This window comes from Sphaeramia orbicularis, chromosome 6 (genome assembly GCF_902148855.1).
Source record: "Sphaeramia orbicularis chromosome 6, fSphaOr1.1, whole genome shotgun sequence".
Classification (NCBI taxonomy): Eukaryota; Metazoa; Chordata; class Actinopteri; order Kurtiformes; family Apogonidae; genus Sphaeramia; species Sphaeramia orbicularis.
Genome location: NC_043962.1, coordinates 33,194,536 through 33,219,074, shown reverse-complemented (window position 1 = coordinate 33,219,074; position 24,539 = coordinate 33,194,536). Strand labels below are relative to the sequence as shown.

The 24,539-nt window shown below is 36.5% G+C and overlaps 1 protein-coding gene across 1 annotated transcript in view; it reads left to right on the top strand.

The window, feature by feature from the left end:
- LOC115420439 (chemokine-like protein TAFA-5) overlaps positions 1-16,100 on the top strand; it is a 68,510-nt gene extending 52,410 nt beyond the window's left edge. The window contains exon 4 of the mRNA XM_030135675.1: positions 15,284-16,100. Within this exon, the coding sequence (XP_029991535.1) occupies positions 15,284-15,292 (9 nt within the window). The 3' untranslated portion in view covers positions 15,293-16,100. The remainder of the gene's footprint in view (positions 1-15,283) is intronic.
- Positions 16,101-24,539: the final 8,439 nt, after the last annotated feature.

The window sequence follows — 24,539 nt, the reverse complement described above, 5'->3', positions numbered from 1 at the left end:
CATTTATTAACATTTTAGATCAGTAGCTGTTTTTTGTCGCCACTAGCTGTTTAGGTCTTGGAGGGTTAAAAATGTTAAAATGTTAAATGTAAAAAAAAAAGTAAATTCTGCACTGCAAAAAAAGAAAAGTTGGGTTAACTCAAAATTTCAAGGCAACAAACTGCAATAAAATTTTAAGTTCGCCAATTAAACTAAATATTTTAAGTTTGGCTTTTGAGTTTGCTCAACTCTGAATTCTGATTTTTGTTTACTCAACTGTAAATTGTACTAGCTTATAATTTTACATTGTAATAATTTTTAATCCTGACATCCTAACTTAAGCTGTCTAATATAAAAGAAGTGTAGGAAGTGGTAAAAGAGAGAAGGTGATCATGATATTGTTTAAACTAAACTTTGATAAACTAGGCTTGAAGGTCGTGTTCGCCCCGTCTTTAGTTTTCCTTATTACAAAGTGCTCTTTTCGGAATAGATGAGAGAGGAAGGCCATCCTCAAGGAGAGGCCTAGACAATGGGAGGAAGGATTTCCAAACTGGAATGAACAAAGCCACTTTGACTCAGGGTGTTTGAGGAAGGCCGCTCCAGGATCAGGTGTTCTGGGTGATGGTACCATTCATTGGTGGAAGATGCTTCTGTTCACCTGTGTGGCCTGTGTGACATTTTAAGTCGGTACCATGACAGTTTTAAAAGCTGAAAATGTGTAGGTTTCCTTCTCCATTAATCTACAACATACTGCACAACACTCCTCAGAATAAAATTCCTGTATCCTTTTAACTTAATTTAATTAAAGGTTGGTTAAAACTTACCTTTGTGGACTCCAGCTCCAGGCAGCGCAGCCATAATGAGACTTCAAGTGAAAAGTGTCAGCTGGGAAAGTTGGCTTTCCTGCATTTCACAACAAAGAAATACGAGTTAGCAGAACTGTTGTCCTTTGTATTGAACACTAACTTAAAAATGTAAGTATTAACAACTCGCCAAATTGTTTTGGAGCACACAAATGGCTTGCTTTGTTGTATTAACTCACATTATTGCCTTATATGTCAATAATTTATATTTTCAAGTTTTACCAACTTAAATTACTGTTTTAGGCCAAAAAATACATGTTGGATTTGTTACAGTGTGGCTCACAGGAGTCACCACACTATTTAATTTGACATGTTTGGTAAATATTTACTACATTTCAAACATATTTAATAAGACAGACAGTCTTTATGCTGTTTCTCCAGCAAGGTAATTGTAACCATAATAACTATAGTAGTTATAATCTGTTAACAGATATAAGTCAGAATCTATATTACATTCTAAACTGTCTTATTACTCAAAGTGGGTCTGTCCTGTATCTCATCTGTAAATGAAACAAGATCCTAAACTTTTGTAAAGCATCCTTCACCATTAGGAGATAGGGAACTTCATATTTTTATGAATTTCTCTTAAATGAAGGCAGACTTTGTGCTGAAAACCAATTTCTTACTTATCCAAAACATAATCCAGAATGACAGCAGATTTTCTTTACATTTCTGCATTTGTCATACTTGATCACCATTTCTTTACCTCAGTTTGAACAAAGTAATTATGTTTCTTGATCATTTAAGTTGAGCCTTTAAAAGTTTTGACCTGATCCACCACAGGTAACATGAATCCAAATCCTGGGAGGATGTTTTAAAGAACTGATTACAATTTATACATGTTTCTTTTGGTGTATCCGCAGCAAAAGGGAATTATTCACTGAGACTGAGGCTGAGGTTAAGGCTTTGAAATTTCTGATTGTCTTCTCTAAAGAAGAAATGTTTTTGATTACAGCAAAAGTACATTTCCATCACTGAAAGGCAGTGACAGTGAACAGAGACACTGATGCGGGGCCAAACAGCATTCAGCAGCATAAAAAAAGTGACTGTATGTAGATGACAGATGAATGATGAAACTTTTCTGTATCTATTCTGGAAACAAACTAAACAACAACAAATGCAGTTTGTCACAAAAAGTTTTTGAATGCCTAAAGAAACAAACTACATTTTATATTCTGCTTTTTGGCTGAGACTGTGAAAGTCAAAATGAAACCAGAATATGAAATATGACTCCTCTGTCTCTTCTTCTCTTCAAAACTACTTCTAAATGTTTACAGGAAGGATTCAGTCAAAGTGGCCTCTTCACATCTGAACCTGACCAGAAAATGAAAAGCTTTTATTTCTTTTCTCTTTCTTTTACAAGATGTCCGACCCCCTCATTTGCATCCTGCAGTTTTCACATTATAGCTAAATATTCAGTAGGTCCTCAAGGACGACTGGGTTTGTGCTTGTGATTGAGCAGAATGTGATTTGCCCCTTTTGTGCTCCCTGTGTGACTGTAAACAAAAACAAATACCTGCAGATGTCATCCACAGGAGACGTCAGTGCAAACAGAGACACTGTAGCATAAAGGAACACAGAGACACAGATTTTTTCCAAGGAAAATGATGTAAAAAAAAAAAAAAAAAAAAACAAGTCGAGGTAACACAGAGAGAAACAAATGAGTTGTTCTTTCTGCTGCAACACCTGATTCCACCTTGACAACAGCAAATCACACTGTCACTCTGCAGACTGTAATGATCATGTAAAAGTGTTAGAAATGAAATGATTCAGACGCTGCGGTTTAGTTTTCACCTCCTCAGCCTGTGCTCCCATCTGTTCAGACTCATGTTGCTCAGATCAACACAGGCTTATTTCAAATTCAGCAGGAGATCCCAGATCTGTCAGGCAAATTTTGTAGAAACACGATGTAGGGGATATTTTGAACATTTTCCTGTAAACATCAAAATCATGCAGGGTTTTACTCGTATGGCAGTGTCATTATTGTGCCCCTTAAATGGTTTAGTGTTACAATATCCAGCTGGTGAAATAGAGCTGGATAGCAGGGCATATGAGAAATACCAGAAGGGCCCAAATGGTTTCAGATAAGAGAATGTGTCGTCTTTTCTGCTTTTTCACACCTGAAAGGGCTTAGTTTCATTTTCGGGATGCAATTTTGTGTGTACACTAAAGAAAAATAAAAGAAGCACAGCAGAATTCACATGTTTAGGGTATCAAAGCATTGAATTCTGACTTGTTTTGTTTGTTTGTTTTTGGTTTTTTTTGCATCCTAATATCAGGAACACCAAGGAAATGTTGTCCATTGCCGTCATTATCCATGGAAAGCTATCATTAAATAATAACTTTAATAGAGTAATAAAGAGTAATTAATAGACTGTTTTGTGGCAGAGGGGTGGGATTAAATAAATTATACTTCCTCCCACTCCTTTTCGAACATGCAAATGAAGTCAAACTTTGTTTTCATGTATATGTACAGGGTTTTTTTTGTTTGTTTTGTTTTCTTGTAATCTGTTTCATTTGTAAGGACTAAGTGGGATTACTACTCAAAATAAATAAACTAAATTAACCCAAACTGAAACTTTACCCCCATTATCAATGTAACTTCACCCTTGGCAGGATTCTGGAAATTACCACAAAGTGGGAAAGCAGCTGAGACTGTGATGTCTGAAGGTCCAGGTGTGGAAGTATGACAGGAATAGTTCAGGGACATTCGTATAATACAGACTCACATGACACTGTATACAGCTCTGAAATCACCTGAGAAAGATCTGTCGAAAAATCATTTTCAATTTAAGGGTTCATGTATAGAATATTTTTCCATCTTCTTCTTATGGTTACAGTCCCTTCCCACTCGGATCTGAAGCCCTGAAGCCTCTTAAACCTAACACAGTTTCCAGACAAAAAGTGGAATTTACAGCCTGTGCTGATGTGTTACTGTGGTGTTATTTCAGAATCTAACAATCAATCAATGTAGTGGTTTTACAAGGTGTAATCACTACCCCAGAGTCTGGTGGTTAGGGTGATAAAAAGACTTCAGGTCCACATGTTGCACAATAAATGAGTGGAGGACTGGAGGGCTAAAGGTCTTGAACTGACAGTAATAACACAGTTTTTTTGTAGTTTAATTCTCCTGTCAGTGCCCTTGACCTTCATCGGTGCAGATGAAGATCTGGAGTTGGTACCTGAGCACCTTCAGTAGCAGCTCACTGCTACTAATGTGCTACGTGCTAATGTTAATGCTAATGGTAGATACTGTCTGTGTATTAGGATGGATAAAATGAAGAGACCACATTTCCCTACAAGGATAGTAAAGTGAGTTATCCTTTAACCCAGTGGTTTCCAACCTTTTTTGGCTTGTGACCCCATTTTAACATCACAAATTTCTGGCGAAACCAGACATTCAAAACAGAGATTGTTTTTTGCTAAAATTATTTTTTTTTATCATGTAATACTAGTACTATGTAGTACTATACTATGCTGCAAATAAATGTTAATTTTGATGACATTTAGTCTATATAATGTATATTATTCTGGACGGAGGCAGAAAAGCCAGGTGTAGATTACTGCACAAAGTGAGAATTTTATTTTCCTTGGTCAGGATATGTACAGTCAGTCCAGCTGGGATTTACAAGGCTGACAATTACTTCTGAACAAACAAGAATTCAAACTATGAATTATGAAAGAGCTGCAGCATCTGAAACCGACCACAATGAACATTTGAAAGATAAACAGTACCACAGTGCTTCAGGTTCAGCTTCACAGTTTGTCATGTCTTTTATGGATTGGGATTGTCTCTCTCAACTCACATTTTTTAGTTTTTTTTAATCAATTACTGTGTTGATGGGCAACATGGTGGTGCAGTGGATAGCACTCGTACCTCACAGCAAGAAGGTCCTGGGTTCGATTCCAACACCAGTCGACAGGGGTGGGACCTTTTTGTGTGGAGTTTGCATGTTCTCCCCGTGTCTGCGTGGGTTCTCTACGGGTACTCTGGCTTCCTCCCACCATCCAAAGACATGCACTAATAGGTTAACTGGCTAATCTAAATTGTCCATAGGTGTGAATGTGAGAGTGATTGTTTGTCTCTATATGTCAGCCCTGAGATGAACTGGCGAAATGTCCAGCCATTACCCATAAGTAGCTGGGATAGGCTCCAGCGACCCCCGTGACCCTACTGAGGATAAAGCGGGTTCAGAAAATGAATGAATGAATAATCAATTACTAGAAATTTCAGGTGACCCCATCTAAATTCCAGGTGGGGTCCCGACCCCAAGGTTGAGTAACACTGCTTTAACCTCATACACTACACTAGTAATATAGTACAAGTAGATCCCATTTTTTTGGTGATTTTTATGAGTATTATCACCAGCATTGATGGATTCCACCACATTTGGTTCATATGACTAAGTTTACAGCTCAGTGTTCCTTTAGTGTTTAGTATCACACTAACATTTGCTGTATTTCATTAAAGTTTTCTTTTATTTGAAGGATGCCATAAAGCCTTATGACATTTAAGTAAAAGTGAGTTCTTGGATACCTTTCTGACTCCATTTGAGAACTTTAACAAAGGTTTGCACTACATGTATTTAGTGAATTTGCTGAAAGAGGGTTTATGCTGGTGAAAATAAGATTCAAATGTTGCTAAATCTGACTTCTAATTTAAGCATTAGTTTTATGTTGCTACATGCAACCTTTCTAAAAATAAAAATAGGCCCTGTAGCTTACTGGCCAAATTAAAAGCTTTGGGAAATGTATCCAGATGCCATTTATTATCACTGAGTTATGTGTATTTATTATATTACAGAAATAGCCCAATGTTTTGGTCATATTCCAATCAGATCTGTAAAAAATTGAAATTCCAACTTGATATCATTGATACTTACTGATTTATTGTATCAATCCACTTCCTATCTCTTATAATGGGAAAATTTTTCAAAGTCGCACCAAATCCAGAATCAGATCCAGATCAAAATAATTTCAATACCTTGTGTTGACATCATCATAAAGAAGCTGTATACCAAGTTTGAAGTCAATCAGAACTGTAGTGTGGGAGAAGAAGACGATTGAAATTTTTTCACGATAAGAGCTCATGTTAAATTTTCCGTAAGTTCCCGGATCCAGAAGAAGATCCTGATCAGCATGTGGCCATTATGTTCTGGTCATCTCCCCATCAGGGCTGGACTGTAGAAATTTACACTGGATATCATTTATATTTACTGAGTTATTGCATCGATCCACTTCCTATCTCTTATAATGGGGAAATTTTTCAAAGTCGCACCAAATCCAGAATCAGATCCAAATCCAAATAATTTCACTAACTTTTGTTGGCATCATCATAAAGAAGCTGTATACCAAGTTTGAAGTCAATCGGAATTGTAGTTTCCGATTTCTGAAGAAGACGATTGAAATTTTTGTAATGGACGACAGACAAGGACAGACGACGACGACAGACGCCGCATGATGACAATAGCTTATGGCCTGTCGGCCGGTAAGCTAAAAATGAATCATCAACATTTATGATATCAATCTCTGCATTTTGTATTTCCCAGTCAAAAATCAGTTATTTTTCTATGTTTAATTTATTGATCATGAAGATGTCCTTAAAAGTTCAGAATAAATTCAAAAGTTATTATATCAAAACAGAGAAAACTGAAGAAAAACATACTTTTCAGCAAAATATATCATTAACTGAACATGAAAACAAGCATCTACAACTGCTGCCATGTGTCAAACTCCATGGGTTTTACTGATAAATCAATGTTGCAGAATATGATGGTGTTTCCATGTTCACTGTGGAGCCTCTGAACGTCCAACTGGGTCATATCTGATGCTGCTGAAAAGCTGAGAAACTACGTTTTACCTGAATTATTAAAAGCATTGATAGGATCAGTGGTTCACAAGTAGATCAGTAGATGTTTTTGGTCATCAGCGGCTGTTTAGATCTTTGAGGGTTAAAGAAAGTGAAAAACAGTTCCAGGCCTTTCACCTTTTATGGATCTGCTCCAAAACTTTAGTGTTTCATCCGTAGCCTATGACTTCTTCAAGTTTTATTAATATCATCGTAGCATTTTTTTTCTGAAGTCCCTGAAAGACCGACAAGTAATCATATAACCTCCTAGGGCGAGATAATTAAAGTTAAAAAAAAAACCAATAACAGAAAAATAAAAGAAAATAAAAAGAAAAACTGAGAAAATATTGAAATAAACTGAATAATCCTCAGCAGCTGCAGCCACAGTTTAATCCTGCTCTCTGATTGGATCCTGCTAAAGTCTGGTGGCCCAATGGGATCAATTACAGGAAGAGGACCAGCCTGCACACCTGTCACACATCACTGCAGTTTCCCCCAGTGGGAGAGCATTTTAATCTCACAGCCAGGTGTTCACACCAACAGATACCAGAGCTGAGGACGAACACATGAAAAACCAGAGCCACAGAAACACAGCAGAGAGAGGTTAACCTGTTCACCTCCATCAGCATCCCACCGCTCTGAGTCTGTCTCTGAACGTTAGCGCCACAGCCCACGGTGATATTTACACGTTTAGATGAACAGATAATGGACTGTGGGAGACTGAGGACTGCTGTTTTCCTGCTTTGTGTTGGTTCCGTCACAGCAACAGCAGGGCAGCCATTTGTTGAAGCTTCAAAGACGTTTCCTGTTGAATGTGTTGTCAGATGTTTAACACACAGCTTCACCTCCATGTCTAATCAGCTGTGAGTGGTGCATTTAGGGACACTCCGAATGTTGATGCAGAGCGAAACGGGATCCTGTTTGTCCTTGTCTGACTCCTGTTTTTAGGATTCCAGCTGCAGTCGGACAGGATGGACATGAATAATTCAGTGTTTAGAGACTTAAACGTGCCGACTTTACTGCCGCCGCTGCTTCTTCTTCTTTCAGCGAGTCTTCACCTGGAAGCAATTACAGAGAGTTGTTTCTGAGGCAGAGGAGACAGACTGAAGTGTCCACCGAGCCTCATGTTTTAATCAGACTGTCAGAGCCTTCAGGAAGACATGTGTACCCTCTATATGATAGCTGGAGCTTCATGTGAAGCCTTGGCATAATAAAAGTTCAACAACAAAAGTTTCTTTTTCATTCCAGAGAGAAAATGAAAAATCTTTATCTGACTGAGCTTTCGTAACACATAACCCCTGCATGTGGACCACAGCAGGCGACTGTTTTCAAGGAATAACACCCACAGTATACCACCTGCCAAGCAGAAAACGACAGACACTGAGAGTTGCCTGTGAAGAGAGTACAGTTTAACAAGCAGCAAAAGATCCAGATATTGTTTCCTAGGATGCTGAGCAAAGTAAAGCAGAGATTAAAAAAGAGGCAATATTTGACTTCATTTCATTCATCAGTTGGACACAAACACGGCTTCAGTGGGATGATTGTGTTACTGGGTGTTTGATAAGGTCATTGTTATTGATTTTACATCTGGAGTTAAAAAAAAAAAGAGTCTCTTAAAACTTTAGCAAATTTGCTAAAATGGGGCTATTTATAGTATTACAGCTGTCAAAGAATGGCCTAAAGCTGTCATTAGAGTGTCTAGTTTACCAAAAAGTGATAATGAGTGGATGATGAAGAAGACTCCGCTGACACCGTCTAAATTATATGAAAAGGTTTTAATAAAGGAAGAAAGTAAACATGTACGGTTATCAGAACAAACACCATGTTTTGCTTGGGAGAGTTTCTGCCAATGTCTCTCTCCGATCTGTGTATCTTACAGAGTTTATATAAGTCTTGGCTCAGAACACCCGGCTTTAGTGAAAGAAACTCAGTTTACTCCTCCTATACTCATGTACTCGTTATACCATCTCTAAACATCTAGTTAAACAAAAAAAGGATATTGGTATGACGAAAGAGGATGTCTGACATAACTAACTATAGCTAGTTTCTCCAGCCTAGGAAGAACACATACCATTGTGTCGCGTTTCTACTACATGGAACCGGCTCGGCTCGACTCAACTTGGGTACCAGGTACTATTCCTGGAAACCGTTTCCATTACAGGATACTACCAACTACCAAGAGTACCTGGATGTCATAGTGATGCGGCGCATTACTTCCATGTTGTCTGCTCAGAGTTGCTGGTAAACTTGCTTGTTGTCTCTTCAAGCTCATGCTCAATTTTTACATCGGCCACCAAAGACTGAATCTCCTCGACCATCCGTGGTGTAGTTTTGCAGGCAACCATCATGTGGCTTAACCTAAAGCTATGTTTACTGTAAACTTCCACATCTGTTTTTGTAAAACAGCAGGTCACGGAGAAAACTCTCAGACCGATCAGTGATCTGCAGTGTTTACACGTCACGTTTTAGTATCTGTTCCTCAGTCTTGGAACTTTGGCGGAGGTGATACCAAAAAACTTGTACCGGGTACCAGATTCCAGGTCCTTTTTCGTAATGAAAACACAAAAAGGCCGAGTTGAGTGGAGCCGGTATCATGTAGTGGAAATGCACCATTAGTCCCTCGGGACACGCTAAACCTACGGACTCTGCACATATAAGACAGTTCAAACTTATGACCTCATTGTCTCATATTCAAGCTCAAACATATGATGTGACGAAGTTGAGATACTTCAAGTGTTTAGAATGAATAGCTCTGAAGTGCTGCCAAAGATGATAGTTTACTGGATTGTACAGAAATAAAGAAATACATTTACCCCAATAGACCAGGGGATTAATGTGACCACTAGAGGGAGTAGTGAGTCACTCTGTTGGTCTCCCATGATGAAGAAAACTAAAACCACAGGGCCTTTGACCAAAGCGTCAGAAAGTGACCAAATGGGATGAGAACCATTAAGAAACAGCTTTTAGAGTCTAAAACCACTTTTACACAGAGATCCTGGAAAACAGGTGAGATGGAGATCCCACCTTTTTTCCACCACTGACTGATTTCCACAGCCAAGCCAAAGGAGTAACAGAGCGGAGACAGGCTGGACTTTTCCACAGTGGACCTGTGTTCCAGAATCAAAGGTGCAGTGACGCAGCGCAGTGTATAGTGTGACATATAACTTGCATATCAGAAATGCCCAGAGCATAGCGGTGTTGCTAACCTCTCCAGAATTTGCCCGTTCTTTTCCACAAATGTTAGCATGGATAAAGTCCTCTGCCTGAAGTGACAACAACTCACGGATCTCAGTGTCTCCCCAATTCGACATCTTTCTGCTCATGTTGATATGTTTTACTGTACACGGCCCGCACTCACTTTTAAATTCCCCTGGCACGGGGGTCGCAGACACAATAGGTCATCAAAATGTCACACCTTGGTTGTGGAACGAGAGGTGTTCCTTTTACATAGCGGTCATGATTCCACCTTTATCATGGCTCTGTTACTACCTCCAGAGGCGTTACAAAGCCGTGACTGAACTGGGACCAAATGATCCCAGCATTTCATTTACACAGATGTCGTTTTGTAATAAAGGTGAAATATTCCTGTAACAGAAGTGCTGTGTAAAAGGGGCTAAAGAAAGTGAAAAAGTGATGAAAACTACAATCACTGATATTTTCACCACTGAACACAGCTCTAAATGAAAAGAATGGAGTTTGATACTTAAAGCAAAGCGTTTCTTCTACACGAGTGAGTCTGATCATGAGGCTTTATGAAGGTATTAGTTATTATGTGATGGTATTATCTTTCCTAAGTTGCCGTTTGTTGATCCACAGTTCAGACTAAACTGTGACAGTTCTGACCTTGTTTGGACGACTGCAAACAAATCTTTAGTTCAGTTACTGACAACACAAACTGTACGGAAAACTGAGGTGATTTGTGGTTTTACTGTGGCTGTTTTCTGTCTAAACACAGAGCTAAGCTAACAGAGCTATCATGTAAACTATCAGCCGAGGAAGCATGTGACATTCATAAGACAGTGTTATTTTGACTGACAAGTACTTTGAAGAGGAAAACTTGATGATACCATAATACAGATGTGTGTAAACAATTAGCTTTATATATTATTCAGTGAGTGATACAGTCTGTGGATACATAGTGTTGATTCACTGGTGGCTGTGGTGTTAAGTGTGTTCTGCAGAGAATGGAATATAAATACTATATGAAACTCCTGCAAGACCAGATGAGTTTACATGGGATTGAGCGCACATATTTTGATCATTTTTTTAGATTTCCACAAAACATAATGTCCCATTTTTCAGAAACTTCATTAAGCTTCAGTTTTGAGTTGGACTGCTCTGAAAGAAACATTTTTTTAATACTTCTGCAGGCTTCGGCCAAGTGATGGAGCAGAAGCACAAACAATGTTGGTATGAAGGTGTTTTGGACCAATGATGAAACTTTGACGAATCTGTCCTGTTTCGACCAGGACAGATAAAGCATTGACATGGATCCAGTAAATTGAGTAATCCATCAAATTACTTATTTCCACCCTGCATCTGCCTTTAGACCGGGGGTTCCAAACTCACTTTAGTTCAGGGGCCACATTAAGCCTAATATGATGTCAACTGGGCTGGAACCAGCAAAATAATAACAGTTAAAAAAGTAAAATTACATTATGTGAACATTTACATTTACAAAGAGTCCCTAAAAATTTTAATAATATGAACAACCTGAAATTTCTTCAGACAAATAAGTTTAATTTTACCAATATTATACCTCAGTTTCTCATTTACACATGTGCAATTACAACTTACAGATCACAATGGAGGTAAAAAGGCACAAAACATTTAGTAACAGACAGAATATTGTTAAAATTATACTTACTACATTTCAGGTTGTTCATATTTGTTCAGGTTATTCACATTTTGTGTGAAAGGATCATTTGTAAATGTAAGCATTTTCATACTGTAATTTCACATTTTTCACACTAAAAGAAAGAAAAAAAATTGGAGTTGTCATTTCTTATATATAACTGTGCTATTGTTTTACTATTTATAATTTTATTGTTTTATCGGTCCAGTCCACTTCAATCATATTGGTCTGAATGTGGAACCTGAACTAAAATGATTTTGATACTCTTGACCATTAATACCTTCAGTTTAACTTTTGCGTTTCACAAGTTCATCTCACGGGCCAGACTGGACTCTTTGGTGGGCCAGTTTTGGCCCCCGGGCCATATGTTTGACACCCCTGCTTTAGAATGTCAGATCAAAATGTTTCCACATATTCATTTTCCAGAATTAACCCATGAACCCTTTATCAGTATACAGACATTAATTAATAAAATGTATGTTGTGATCGCATTTTTTAGCCAGATCCTCAGATATATGACTTTATTTCCAAAAAGCCAAATGGGCCCAACTTTCAATTTTACATCTGCAAAAATCAGTCGTTTAACCTCTTGTCATTTCATGTATGTTTGACACAAAGACCATCAGTAGCAGCTAGAAGCTAAAATGAAATATTTGTCAAAAAATAAAACATAAAATGTAGCACATCTGAGAGAGGATGCAAACACTGTGCAGAAAAAAACATTCACCTCATTTCATTTATTATTAAACAAGGTGCACCAGAATCTAGATATTCACTCAATATACTTTAAATATTTCATAAATGATCAATGCTTGTGTTTGTGAATTAAGCTCATCACACACAAACATGAAAATACCAGCCTTTACAGCCGAGTAAAAATTAGAATGTAATGTTAAATTAGCTCTGTGTGTTTTTTTCTTAGATTTTATTATTAATAGCAAAGGTTTACACCCAATTTAATACTTGTTCTGATAATAAAAAGTGATAAATTAATCACAAATAAAGGCTTGTTTGTGTTTTTAATGTTTTTTGTGGTAATAAAGACATGTGCAGTGGGGTTGATTCTCAAAAAATGTACAAAAACAGCAAGATTATTACATGTCCTGGTTCTTTGTTTGTGTCAGTTGAAGCTGAATGTTTGTCGCTGCTGTTGTTTCGGTCGAATCCGAATCAGTCTGATTCATCAGCTTCGTGTTTTCCTTCCAGCTGGTGTCGACCTGAGACACTCTGCTGGGCTTCATTAGAGGAAACGAGCCGCACACGCCTCCTTCAGCCAATTAAAGCAGCCGAGCAGAAACACCGACTGAACACAGACAGAGACAGGACGGCGACATTAGTCTGCAGAGGGAATAAACAGATTAATGTGGATCTCAAACACATTTTCACTACAAGGAGGGAAAAAAATCAGCCAAACAGAACTGAGCTATAGCTTTTCTTTTAATCACATTAATTTATATTACATGGTTGGATAGCTCAGAATAATCTGATTCACGTCCATATACGAAAAGTTTATAACATCAACAGTGAATTCTGTCATAAATAGAACTAGTACTTTATTGATTTAGCTTAATTTTTTTTATATACTTTATTTTTATTTGTTTTATCAACAGACAATACAACACAGACAGTTAAATGACAGACGGTAGTAATTATGCATTGTTTTGTTTGTTTGTAGTTCGGCCATTTTCTCCAGCGCTTTATGAAGATATGTTCCTTAAGCTGTAGGTAATGAGTCAGTCTTCCCATAGAGTAGATTTCCTCTATTACAGTGAGCCGATTCAGCTTAGTTTTTACTTATTGTAGAAATGGGATGTTGTTTCATACATAACACACTGCGCACAGTAAAAGTTAACAAAGAAAATATTGACTTACAAACTATATTTAAGTCAAATTATTATTTCTCTCTCTCTCTCTCTTTATATATATATATATATATATATATATATATATATATATATATGTATATTTACACACACATACACACACACACACACACATATATATATATAGTATTTATTTGTCATTCATATTCATTAATTTCTTCTATTCATATTAATTTCTCTATACATAAATACTTGTTCAATATACATTTTTATTTACATACACACAGTAGTTTATACATATGAAGTCAATGTTTTGGTGTCAAAATATTCAACATTTCTGTTTGTGCAAAAACATGTAATGTTATGTGTAATCTGAATGTTTAAAAAGACTAAAATATCCATGATATCTTCCTAATCTTGAACTTATGAAGAGTCTGGTCATGAGATAGGGTTTGTCATGATTTGGCGCAGGCTAAATAAAATTTGATTGATTAAATTATCTGTTCTTAAACAATATTACACTAAATAACAGAAGTCTTTTTGTGTTTTTTTTTTTTGTTAGTCTCATCAGGCTAGGCCATGGACTCAGAAAAACTTTTTTCTGCTAAGAGGCAATTAGAGATAAAACTTAGAACAGACCACGTAGACCCATCATATGACATTAAACAAACATAAAACAGTGATCACAAATACCACTGCAGTCTATGCTGGCTTTAAAAGAGCATATTAATACTTTGCACCAATTATGGAAATAAAATAGTGTTTGTATTGCCTTACTGTATTTGAGCCCATACCTTCATTTATGGGCCTGGCCAAGTGAGTAATAGTGAGAAAACACTGTGCAGTAATATTAATCATTCCATATCTGTTTTTAAAAATTAATTTAGCAGTAACCATAATAGCTCAAATTGTAGGTCTAAGCAAGTACTTTAACATGCCATTAAGAAATAATAACCAAATATTTAATAAAAACTTGAACTTATCATCATTGTCCAAGTAACAGAGTGATGAAAAATATACAGCAGTTATCGAAGGTTTGGAAAAAATACCAAAAAGTGCTGTTCCTCAAGGAAAGTATAAATATTTAGCATACCACACTTTTCTTAATATATGGGAGTAGATTATATCCAAAAATTAAACTGATATCATTTTTATTTTAGTTTAAAAGAAATTAATTCATGGTAAATTGAATCCAAAAAAGTAATGGAGTGAGGTGTTTGTTCAGTGTGATGCAACAGAATAATAATTAAAGATTTTATTAAGATACTGATAAAATGATCAGTCTTTGGCGACAAATGTTTCATTTCGTTTTATATTTACACATCTTTCTGCTGTTTTTTTTTTTTTTTTTTAATAATAAATAACATTCAAAATCATGATAGTATTTGATTATTATGAAATATAAGCTCAGACACAGGCACATATTTAGAACATATTTATTTACACATTGTTATTTACATTCTGAATTTATCCTGTATACATTCATTTACAACCTTTACTGTTCTTAATTTACACTATATCGTCATATATTTTCTTATATATCCAGTTGTAATTCAGGTACAAATTAAATAAACACAGTTTTAGAAAGTAGAAATATATGCCTTTCATGCTGAGTAATCAAAAACATTGTTTTAGGGAAAAAATAAATTGACCCTGATGTTCACTTTGGCTTGGCCAGGCCCAAACACTGATGTAGTGAAACACTTATATTTTCATTATTGTGTGAAATACTGTGATTAGATGCTTTTTTTGCCCAGAATGATCATTGTGAGATAGGTATTTTTTCCAAATCGAACATGCAAATGTGAAATGAAAGCCCAAAAAAATGAAATGACATGTTATTCAGATCAGTTGTGTAGATTTGCTCTGACTCCTGGTGACGATTCCTCATGAACGCTGCTTTTCTGTCCTTCAGGTCTCCTGACAGCGGCAGCGAGGAAGATGATCCATGAAGGAGGAAAGTTTCCCATCATTCATAGTCCATTAATGCAAAAGCAGCGCATCCAATGCCGCCGCTGCCGACAGATCATTACCGCCGTCAGAGCCGTGGGGGTAGAAACCAGCGCTCCCTGTGGTGAACTGATGAAACTGCAAGAAAACAAGCAGCCTGAAGTCAAGAAATGACTATTTAACAGGAGAGTTTCAAAACAGCGTCAGACAGTGATGAAACAGATTTCCTTTAGTTTGTTGATTTCACAGACCAAAGATGAACAGAGCCAACCATGAGACGAATGTGGGGGAGAGCAGACCCCCCCCCCCCCCCCTTCTCCCCCAGTCACCACCGAAACCATGTAAAGACATGAACACATAATGAGAACATAAAAACTACACAGAGTAATATGAGTAATATGAGTATTGATAAAACATGTGTCTGTGTGAGGAGCGATGAAGCTCTTTATTTCTGTCGGGACCAGCCAGCTGTTCATGTGCAGAAAGAGAAGATGAAAAGTCACATCAGACATTTTTATGAACAGAAAATATGAACTCTGTGCACTTTTAGCAAACACCTGCGGACAAACTCTGAAGAATAGAGATGGTAATACATAACATGGCAACCCGGCTGATGTATTTTTTATATATAATGATGTAAATTAATTGTTTATATACAGTAGTTAAACATAAACACATTAAATGAACCTCAGACAATAAAATGTATCATAAAACACAAAGCGTTTTTAAATATTCAGTCTCATGTTTCCTGTAGAAAGTGTTAAATTCATTTTGCGCTCAGAAAAAAAAAAAAAAGAAAAAAGATGAACAGCCTTGATGGAAAATGCCTGAGGTTTAATGTGAACATAGAAACTGAAGGAGAGAGTTCAACTACAGACCCCAGTGCAGTGGAGTCTGCCCCACAGGACCTTATTATTGGAAAACACAGGAACAGTGGCCGATGGTGAGAGACGGTCAGAGTATCTTTTTGTAACTGGTATCGTAGACATCGTAGACATGCTCCCTCCACGAATGTCTACAAACTCCAGATTTCCTATGAACTGGAAGAGTCGTCCAAACCCAACGTTCCTAAGGATCTCTGTGACCTAGACATTAGCACTCTGTCCTTGAAAATGACAACACCCAGTCTTAGAAAATGAAAACAGTCTGTTTTTCCATTTCTGTCAGGTAGTAACTATCTGTTTGGTTATTAGGAAGAGAAAATGAAAATCAGTCTGTTTTTTAATTTGGTTTATCTGTTTTGACACTGAAAAAGAAAAACACCTTCAAATTCTATTTTAATTTGTCTATTTTAAAACGAAAATCAATTGATCACTAATTTTTCTTTTGTTTCTGAAAAGAAAATCCAATTACCAAAAGATACACTGACCTCAACTATACTTATGATGTTTGTGTGGTGGAAATGCAATTTTTCAAGTCAAAGCCTTCGTCATTTGTGGTAAGAAGATGTCACATCTAATTTTTATGTGAAACCATGCAAAAGAAAAGGTATGGTGACGCTACATATGCGACTTTTGGGCATGTAATCTCTCTTCTCTACATATTTTCACTGATCCTTCAACAGTCAGTATGTTTACATTAAACTGGACTGCTGACTTTGTCCCAGTCTACACACACAGGAGTGGAATCAGTTTATTGTTGAACACATGTCACCTCTGTTATGAAAGTTGACGATATGCACTCTTTAAGTTGGTCAGTATTGGGCCATTTCCGGTGTTGTATAGTAGCAAAGTAATAATACTTCATTACTGTACTCAAGTATGTTTTGGGGGAATTTGTACTTTACTGAGTATTTTTTATTCTGTTTACTTTTACTTCACTACATTTCCTGACTCATCTGCATACTTCTACTCCCATACATTTTTAATGCACAGTATCGTTACTCGGAACAAAAACTAAATTAAAGGAAACTTGGTGTTTTCATCACTGAGATTACCGATGACTGCAACAATGTCAGGAATGTCCACACTCAACCTGTCAGTAATCTGTTGATGTGAGCAGCAGCGTAATATTGTAAATTCTGACTGCCTTTGGTTGGCATTAACATTTATTTGTTCTTTTGTTTTCATTACTTGAGTACATTTAATTGTAGATTACTTGATATACTTAAGTACAGTAAATACTAGATACTCAAAGACTTTGACTTGAGTAGCATTTCAGTTGGTGACTTGAACTTCTACCAAAGTCTTTTTTTGGTGCCTGTACTTCTACTCAAGTGTGACTTTCCAGTACTTTATACAACACTGGTCATTTCTGGTTGATCTACAACACACCAAACCACAACAACAGTCAGGAGGGAGCTCCTGTGTTAGCGACCTGGAGGTGAACTCACACAACAATGACAATGCTGCAAATTTATGTGTCTGGATCTGTGCCCAAAAATGAACTCCAACAGTTAACAGTCAGTGGGTTTCTTCTGTTTGAGCTCCTCTGTTTACCTTTTTACACACTGTTCAACTCCCAGGTTGAGATTTGGTGCAGAACACCTCATCCTTTTCCAATCAGACTGGTGTGTTTATATGCAGGAATAGATGGACTTTCAATCACAGTATCTGGGTGTTCATCCAACTATTACAATTTCGATTTAAGTTTTTTGTTGTTTTTTTTTTAATAAATAATTGATTTGAATCATTATTCGGTAAATGATGGGTTAATTCCAACAGGATCTCTGTAAAAGACAGTCCAAAGTCCCGCCCCTTCCAAAGGGACCTAAACTTTGGAAAACTTACAACTGACAGTCAACAACGAGGGACAAATATTTTTTAAGGATTTATTTTGCCACCATTCACATATATCACGTTGATCAATTCAAAAAATACTTGTAAGAACTAAGAACATCATGATTTGTAGCAGCGACAGTTAAAAAAACATCTAGTTTTGTGTTAAACAGCTCAGTGGATGACATACCTCGTCTCATGTGACACTTCAACACCAAAACAGCTGATGGGCTGGCACATTTCACCTCAGTCTTCGAGAGTCTGTAGAATATATTAAAAGTTGTGAACATGAATACTACCTGGTCATTTTGAAACTGCAGACATTCAGCTACTGTGAACAGATCGTGGAGAGACCGATCTGATGGCGTCACCTCCATGACTTTCTAATGTGCAGTCTTTGTATTTTAGGTAGATATTTTCACATTATTTTCAACAGTTTTACCACAAACTACAACTATTTGCTTTATTATAAACATACTCATATACTTTATTATGCATGATTGTGCAATTATCTTTGGAATTGCAAACATCATATGTATGAATAGGTGCATTGTCTCTTGCCATTGACTGCAATGCATTTTTATTTTATTTTATTTTATTTTTTTATTTATTTATTTATTTATTTTGTACTAATAATGCACATAGGACACAACCACTGGACTCTGCCACTACACAAACATCCATTAATTTATTTCAGCACTCTTTGGCTTTAAATACAGTTCACTGTTTTAACAGACAAATATCATGCATTTTTAAATATATTTTCTTTTTTTCATATTTTAAATAAAAATGGGAAAAATCATCAGTTCTACAAATATTGTTATTCTAATGAAAAAAAAAAAAAAAAAAAAAAAAAAAAAATATATATATATATATATATATATATATATATATATATATATATATATATATATATATATATATATATAATATTCCTTCTGAAGTGTTGGTGAACAGGCCTATGAAGATGTAACATTCTCTGGTTTATACTCCCTATAAGTTCTCATAACATAAATTCACCAGCTACAACCTTTAAATAACTTCATAATGCTGCTGCTGCAATATTTATGTGCATATCTGAAAACATGTTGATATCTCCTATGACCTGAAATGTGGGCTTTTCTTAGAAAATGCATGGCAGCCTTGCACATTTATAGCCTGCTGGTTTGTTTACAGTGAACGGTGTGTTGTACGCAGTGAAAACCCCCACTGAATGCGCTGTGGACATGTCTGAAGAATGTCCCTAAAACCCCAATAATACCAGCACGTCTTACACATCTTCATCAGAAAAGGCTACATTTAGCCAAACTCAGAATAGCTGGTCTCCATGACTCACATCTGCAATACTGTCAGAGTGGTGAGCATGTAAATGTGGTGAGGGACTTTAACAGGAAGTGGCCGTATCACATCATCTGCTGCTGGTTATGTTTATCTGCAGGACCTGCTCACTGCGATGCATCATCACAGATAACGATGAGAGAAGACGAAAAAGCAGGACTGAGGCATGAAAAATGCAGCAGTGGCGTTTCCTTATAAAACATTCAACTTACATGTAACATTAGTGCAACAATAGACACACACACAGACAGGCAGTTTCCATTAACCTGAAGTATATGTCAGATTGTGTGCATGTTTGCACATTCATACACACGTCTTTGTGAAGACAGTTAAAGGACCTTACCTACATTAAAAGGACATGTGGGTCCATCCTCGCTGCTTCACTGAGCTGTTTGGGACTCTTACAGTTAAGGTTAATTGTGACTGCATTATGTCAGTCAGGTCTCATATATGGATATAAGTGTGTTTTTGTGTGCTTAAGGAACTTCACATGAATAATTGAAACTCAGGAGCTTCAGTTCAAAAGAATGTGATGTACTTTGTTTACATATTTATACACCATACAGTATCCTTCCACAATGTTATGGTGTATTGGATAACAAAACCTGCATCAATCCTATATATGAAAAAAACATCACACAGAAATGACATAATGAGGCTAAAATAAGGTTAATATCTGTCAGTATCTTGTACCTGTGTAACAAAGTATTATCTGACAGCTGCAAAACGTAGTGAAAAGTCAGAATATGTCATAAACATGGTTTTATGTTTCTAAATGTGAGGCCAAAATCTGACACAAGACAGAGAATACTTCATTCATTCATCATCTGAACCCACTTTATCCTCACTAGGGTCACAGGGGTCACCAGAGCCTGTCCCAGCTACTTACGGGTGAAGGCGGGGTACACCCTGGACGAATCGCCAGTTCGTTGTAGGGCTGACATAAGTCGATTTTCCTTTGACCCTCAAATTGCATGAATTTAACTTGGGCATAAAAATTTACCCAATAAAAAAAACACCATTTCACCAAAACTCTGGTTTTTGATTAAAAGTTTTTGCGCTGGCAAAGGGTGGTTTTTTGGGCATAGCGCAAATGGTATGTCATGCAAAACATAAATTCTTTCTTTCTTTCTTTCTTTCTTTCTTTCTTTCTTTCTTTACTAAAAGCCTGACTAGGGACTGGAGATAGAAACTACCAGTAGCTATAATCTCTTTATGTGAATCATCAGTTACTACATCTCGTTTGTATCAGGTAGAAGTTATTCTATGTAATTTGCACTGTCCCTATCAAATAAATTTTATAAATAAAATAAAACTGCAATGGAAAGACCTTTTTCCGCAAATAGTCATGTGAATTAAAAAAAAAAAAAAACGGATGTTGACAGACATTACAACAAAGAAGAAACATGGTGTGGTATGTGTGGACACACCAGGAAACCGAATAATTTTTTAGTTTAGTACAGGATAGAGGGGTAATAGATAGTAATAATGAATATATATGCAAATCAACACGATATTTACATCCGTTGCTATGTTTATAGAATGACTTCTCGTGTCATCTTGTGATAATAAATCAACAAATCCTCGCATTTGTGATTTAATGGAAAAACCAACATTACGCACTTCTGTTTTTTCAACATTAAGTAAATATGGTTAAAGTTTTGCACAGATGTCCAATGGAAAAACGACTATAGAGTGACAAACAATCAATTACATTCACACGTATGGGCAGTTTAGATTAACCAGTTGACTGGGGCAGCCATGGCTCAGATGGTAGAGTGGATCGTATAACTGACGGGTTGGCGGTTCGAATCAGGACAGCTGTGGGTACAAATGTAGTTTACCACCACCAAAGTGTGAATGTGAGAGTGAATGAATAACGGATCCTCTGTGCGCACTTTGAGTATGCGTTCATAGAAAAGTGCTATATAAATCTAATCCATTATTATTACTAACCTGTCAGTGCATGTCTTTGGACAGTGGGAGGAAGGTGGCGTACCTGGAGAGAACCCACGCAGACACAGGGAGAACATGCAAAATTCCACACAGAAAGGTCCCACCCATCGACTGGTGGTAGAGAAAGGGAATACTTGATTTAGAAATTTAATGAAGAAAAAAGGTGCATCTAAATTTTCTCAGTAAAAAGAACACGTAAATTAAGAACATCTGATGTAGAAAAACAACCTAGAAACACTTATTCCAAAAACAGATCATTGCATCGATCATGTCAAAGGGGGTTTTATATCGGATTTCTGCAGAAAATCACCGGTGATCTAAGAATTATTTCCAAAACTGGTTATTCTTCCATTGCAGCTCATCTGGGAAATAATAAGCTATAATTAGAATTTTACCCAAAATTAACTCAATGCTTAATAATAGAAACTGATTAGACTCCTTCTGCTGTAGCCTCATTTATCTTTGCTCTGAACAGGCACTGGGTTTTGTCTTCCATTGTTTACACTAATAACACATTATGGTGGGATATTTTAATGACCAGTATGAGCGGGAAAAAGCCTGTTTGTTTTTACACACAGGAAGAATTTTGAGCTTGATGTTTTACCGTTGGGCTACACTTACACTGCAAATCTTATAGCCTGTCAACACTAATACTAATATTTTTCTAAATGGAAATATTCATCCTTCATACTGTCCACACAACCTTCATTATAAAAAATATCTGTGTCCACTGTACAATGTAAAAACGACTACAAACTGACACAAACACTCGGACAAACCATTGTTTCTGTTGTTCTTCAAACTGTGGACTTTGTGGATGGTATTGCAAACACAAAAGCTTTAGTCTGTCCTGATGGTGAAGCAGCAACAAGAGGTTAAATCATAAACTAGTTATTTTAAGTGTTGCTTCCGATCATTGAATTGTACTATTTACATGATGTAGATTTGTCCATAATGCTGGTCCGAGCAGTCTCCTAAAGGTAACCATGTGACCTCCATCTACTGCAGATCATACACTGATTTATACACCTGGATGTGACATTTCAGGTGCAGGTTCATTCCACAAAGTAATAACAGACATTTGCAGAACGGAGTGTGACATATGTTTTCCCTCCACATGGACACACACAAACTGGAGTTTATAATAATCTTGCAAAATTCTGGAAAAGCATTTAGGAAAATCTCAGTTGTTGTGACATTTTACATGTTGGTGTGAGAAACAAACAGAGACATATATCTGTTTTTTAAAATATCTACATTAGTGTGAAAAGGTTTGGTTGTGATTCATCTTTTCTCACAGTTTACAGCATATTTATGTCTTTTGTGTAACTACTAAACTGATTTAAACTTTACTGGCTTTGCTTTTAGCTTTTTTTTGGAAGGAGTGATATTTAGCTTTTTTTTTAAAAATAGAATTATGCATTTTAAAACATTTCCCTGTGGTCTACATAAACTGTAAATGCTATGCTTGGGTCTGAATTCTTCATTAATTCAACTCCACAGGTCCATCTTCAACCCTATTTCTGAGTAATGACACCAGAAAGGTCGTTTTGAGCGCTGGCCCTTCAAATGCAAATGAGCCACTTCATGCCCCACCCCCGCCAGGTTATTGGCTGTGCTGCTCTGTCCCGTTCAACCAACAAATGAACATTATAGGTAATCAGCTCTAAGTTTGGACATACTATATTTTCAGTTTGGACTACAACCGCTGCTGCTGACAAACAATTATGTCGTACTCAGAGAAATGTTTGTCGGAAGTCTTGACCTTATATGTGCAAATGTTGTGACATAACTAGTTATAGACGTCACAAATTAAGCAGGAATTAAAACAGGTTGTAGAAATCCACTTGATTTTTGCCAAAATGAATATAAAGATAGCTTTGCAGCACCTGGAGGGTTCAAATTCAAACTTCATGAACTATTAGGGTCCAAATACACAAATAAATGTACCAAAGACGAATAAAAGTGGGTTTAGCAAAATATGACCCCTTTAATCTATGAGTGGAACTATGCAAAATACAGTTAACACAAAGGTTACTATGATGTATCACCAAGATGTGTTCAATTTCATTTATTTACAACCTAATGAACAACGACTCTTGTTATTTTATAAAGGCTCCTTGTAATTTCTGAATTTCCCCGATAGATTAGACTGATGATAAATGACTCTACACACACACAAACTGGAGTTTTAACAATTCCTCAATTTGGAAAGCCTTTTTAACCCATAAAGACCCAAACATCCATCACCGACCAAAAGCATCCACTGATCTAAACTGTCTACTACCTGTTGATCCATTAATCCTATCAATACACGTAAATATTTGGTGTAAAATGCAGTTTCTTATCTTTTCAAGGTCATCAGATATGACCTATTTGGACGTTTAGAGGCTCCGTAGTTACCATGGAAATACTGTCATCTTCTACAACATTGATTCATCAGTAAAACCCATGGAGTTGGATCAATGACAGTGAATGGACACACTGGGTTTATGTTCAGTTAATGATATTTTGTTGAGAAAAGTCACAATTTCTTCAGTTTTCTCTATTTTTGAGATAATAATCCCCAACTTTAATCTGAGGTTTTATGAACATCTACATGTTCAGTAAATTTGATACATTTTGTTTTGTACATTTCGGAAAATACCAGATTTTTACAGAAAAAACACAAAATACACAGGACAATATTCTAAATTAATGGTGAGAAATCACTTAAGAAAGGTTATATATAGAAAAAATGTCATTTGAGAACTGACATAAAAGTAGCATTGGGTCTGTATGGGTTATAAACCTCTATTTTCTGATCTAAAATCCTGTTTACATGTGGATGAGAGGAATAAACATAGAAAAACATATTCATTTTGTCAAACAAGTGTGAATGGGGCTCATGCTTGTTCACAATATGTTTAAAATATATGAGACTGAATAGTTCCAGTTCTGAACCGGCTCACAGTGACAGAATAATGTCATATACCATATACCACGGTGGTTGATGTGCAGTGGAGTTCAGTTCAGTACGTGAGGAGTTGACAGTGAGGACGATGGCATTTTGTGAAGGTGCTCGTGCACAGATGTGAGTGTGTGGGTGTAGAGTCAGAGCTGAGTGGGATGAAGAATCTGATTTCAGCTACAGTTTCTACGTTTGTTTCCACAGTGGGATGTCATTTAGATTATCCACTGCCAAAAACCAGGTGGGTTTCAGGAAGTTAT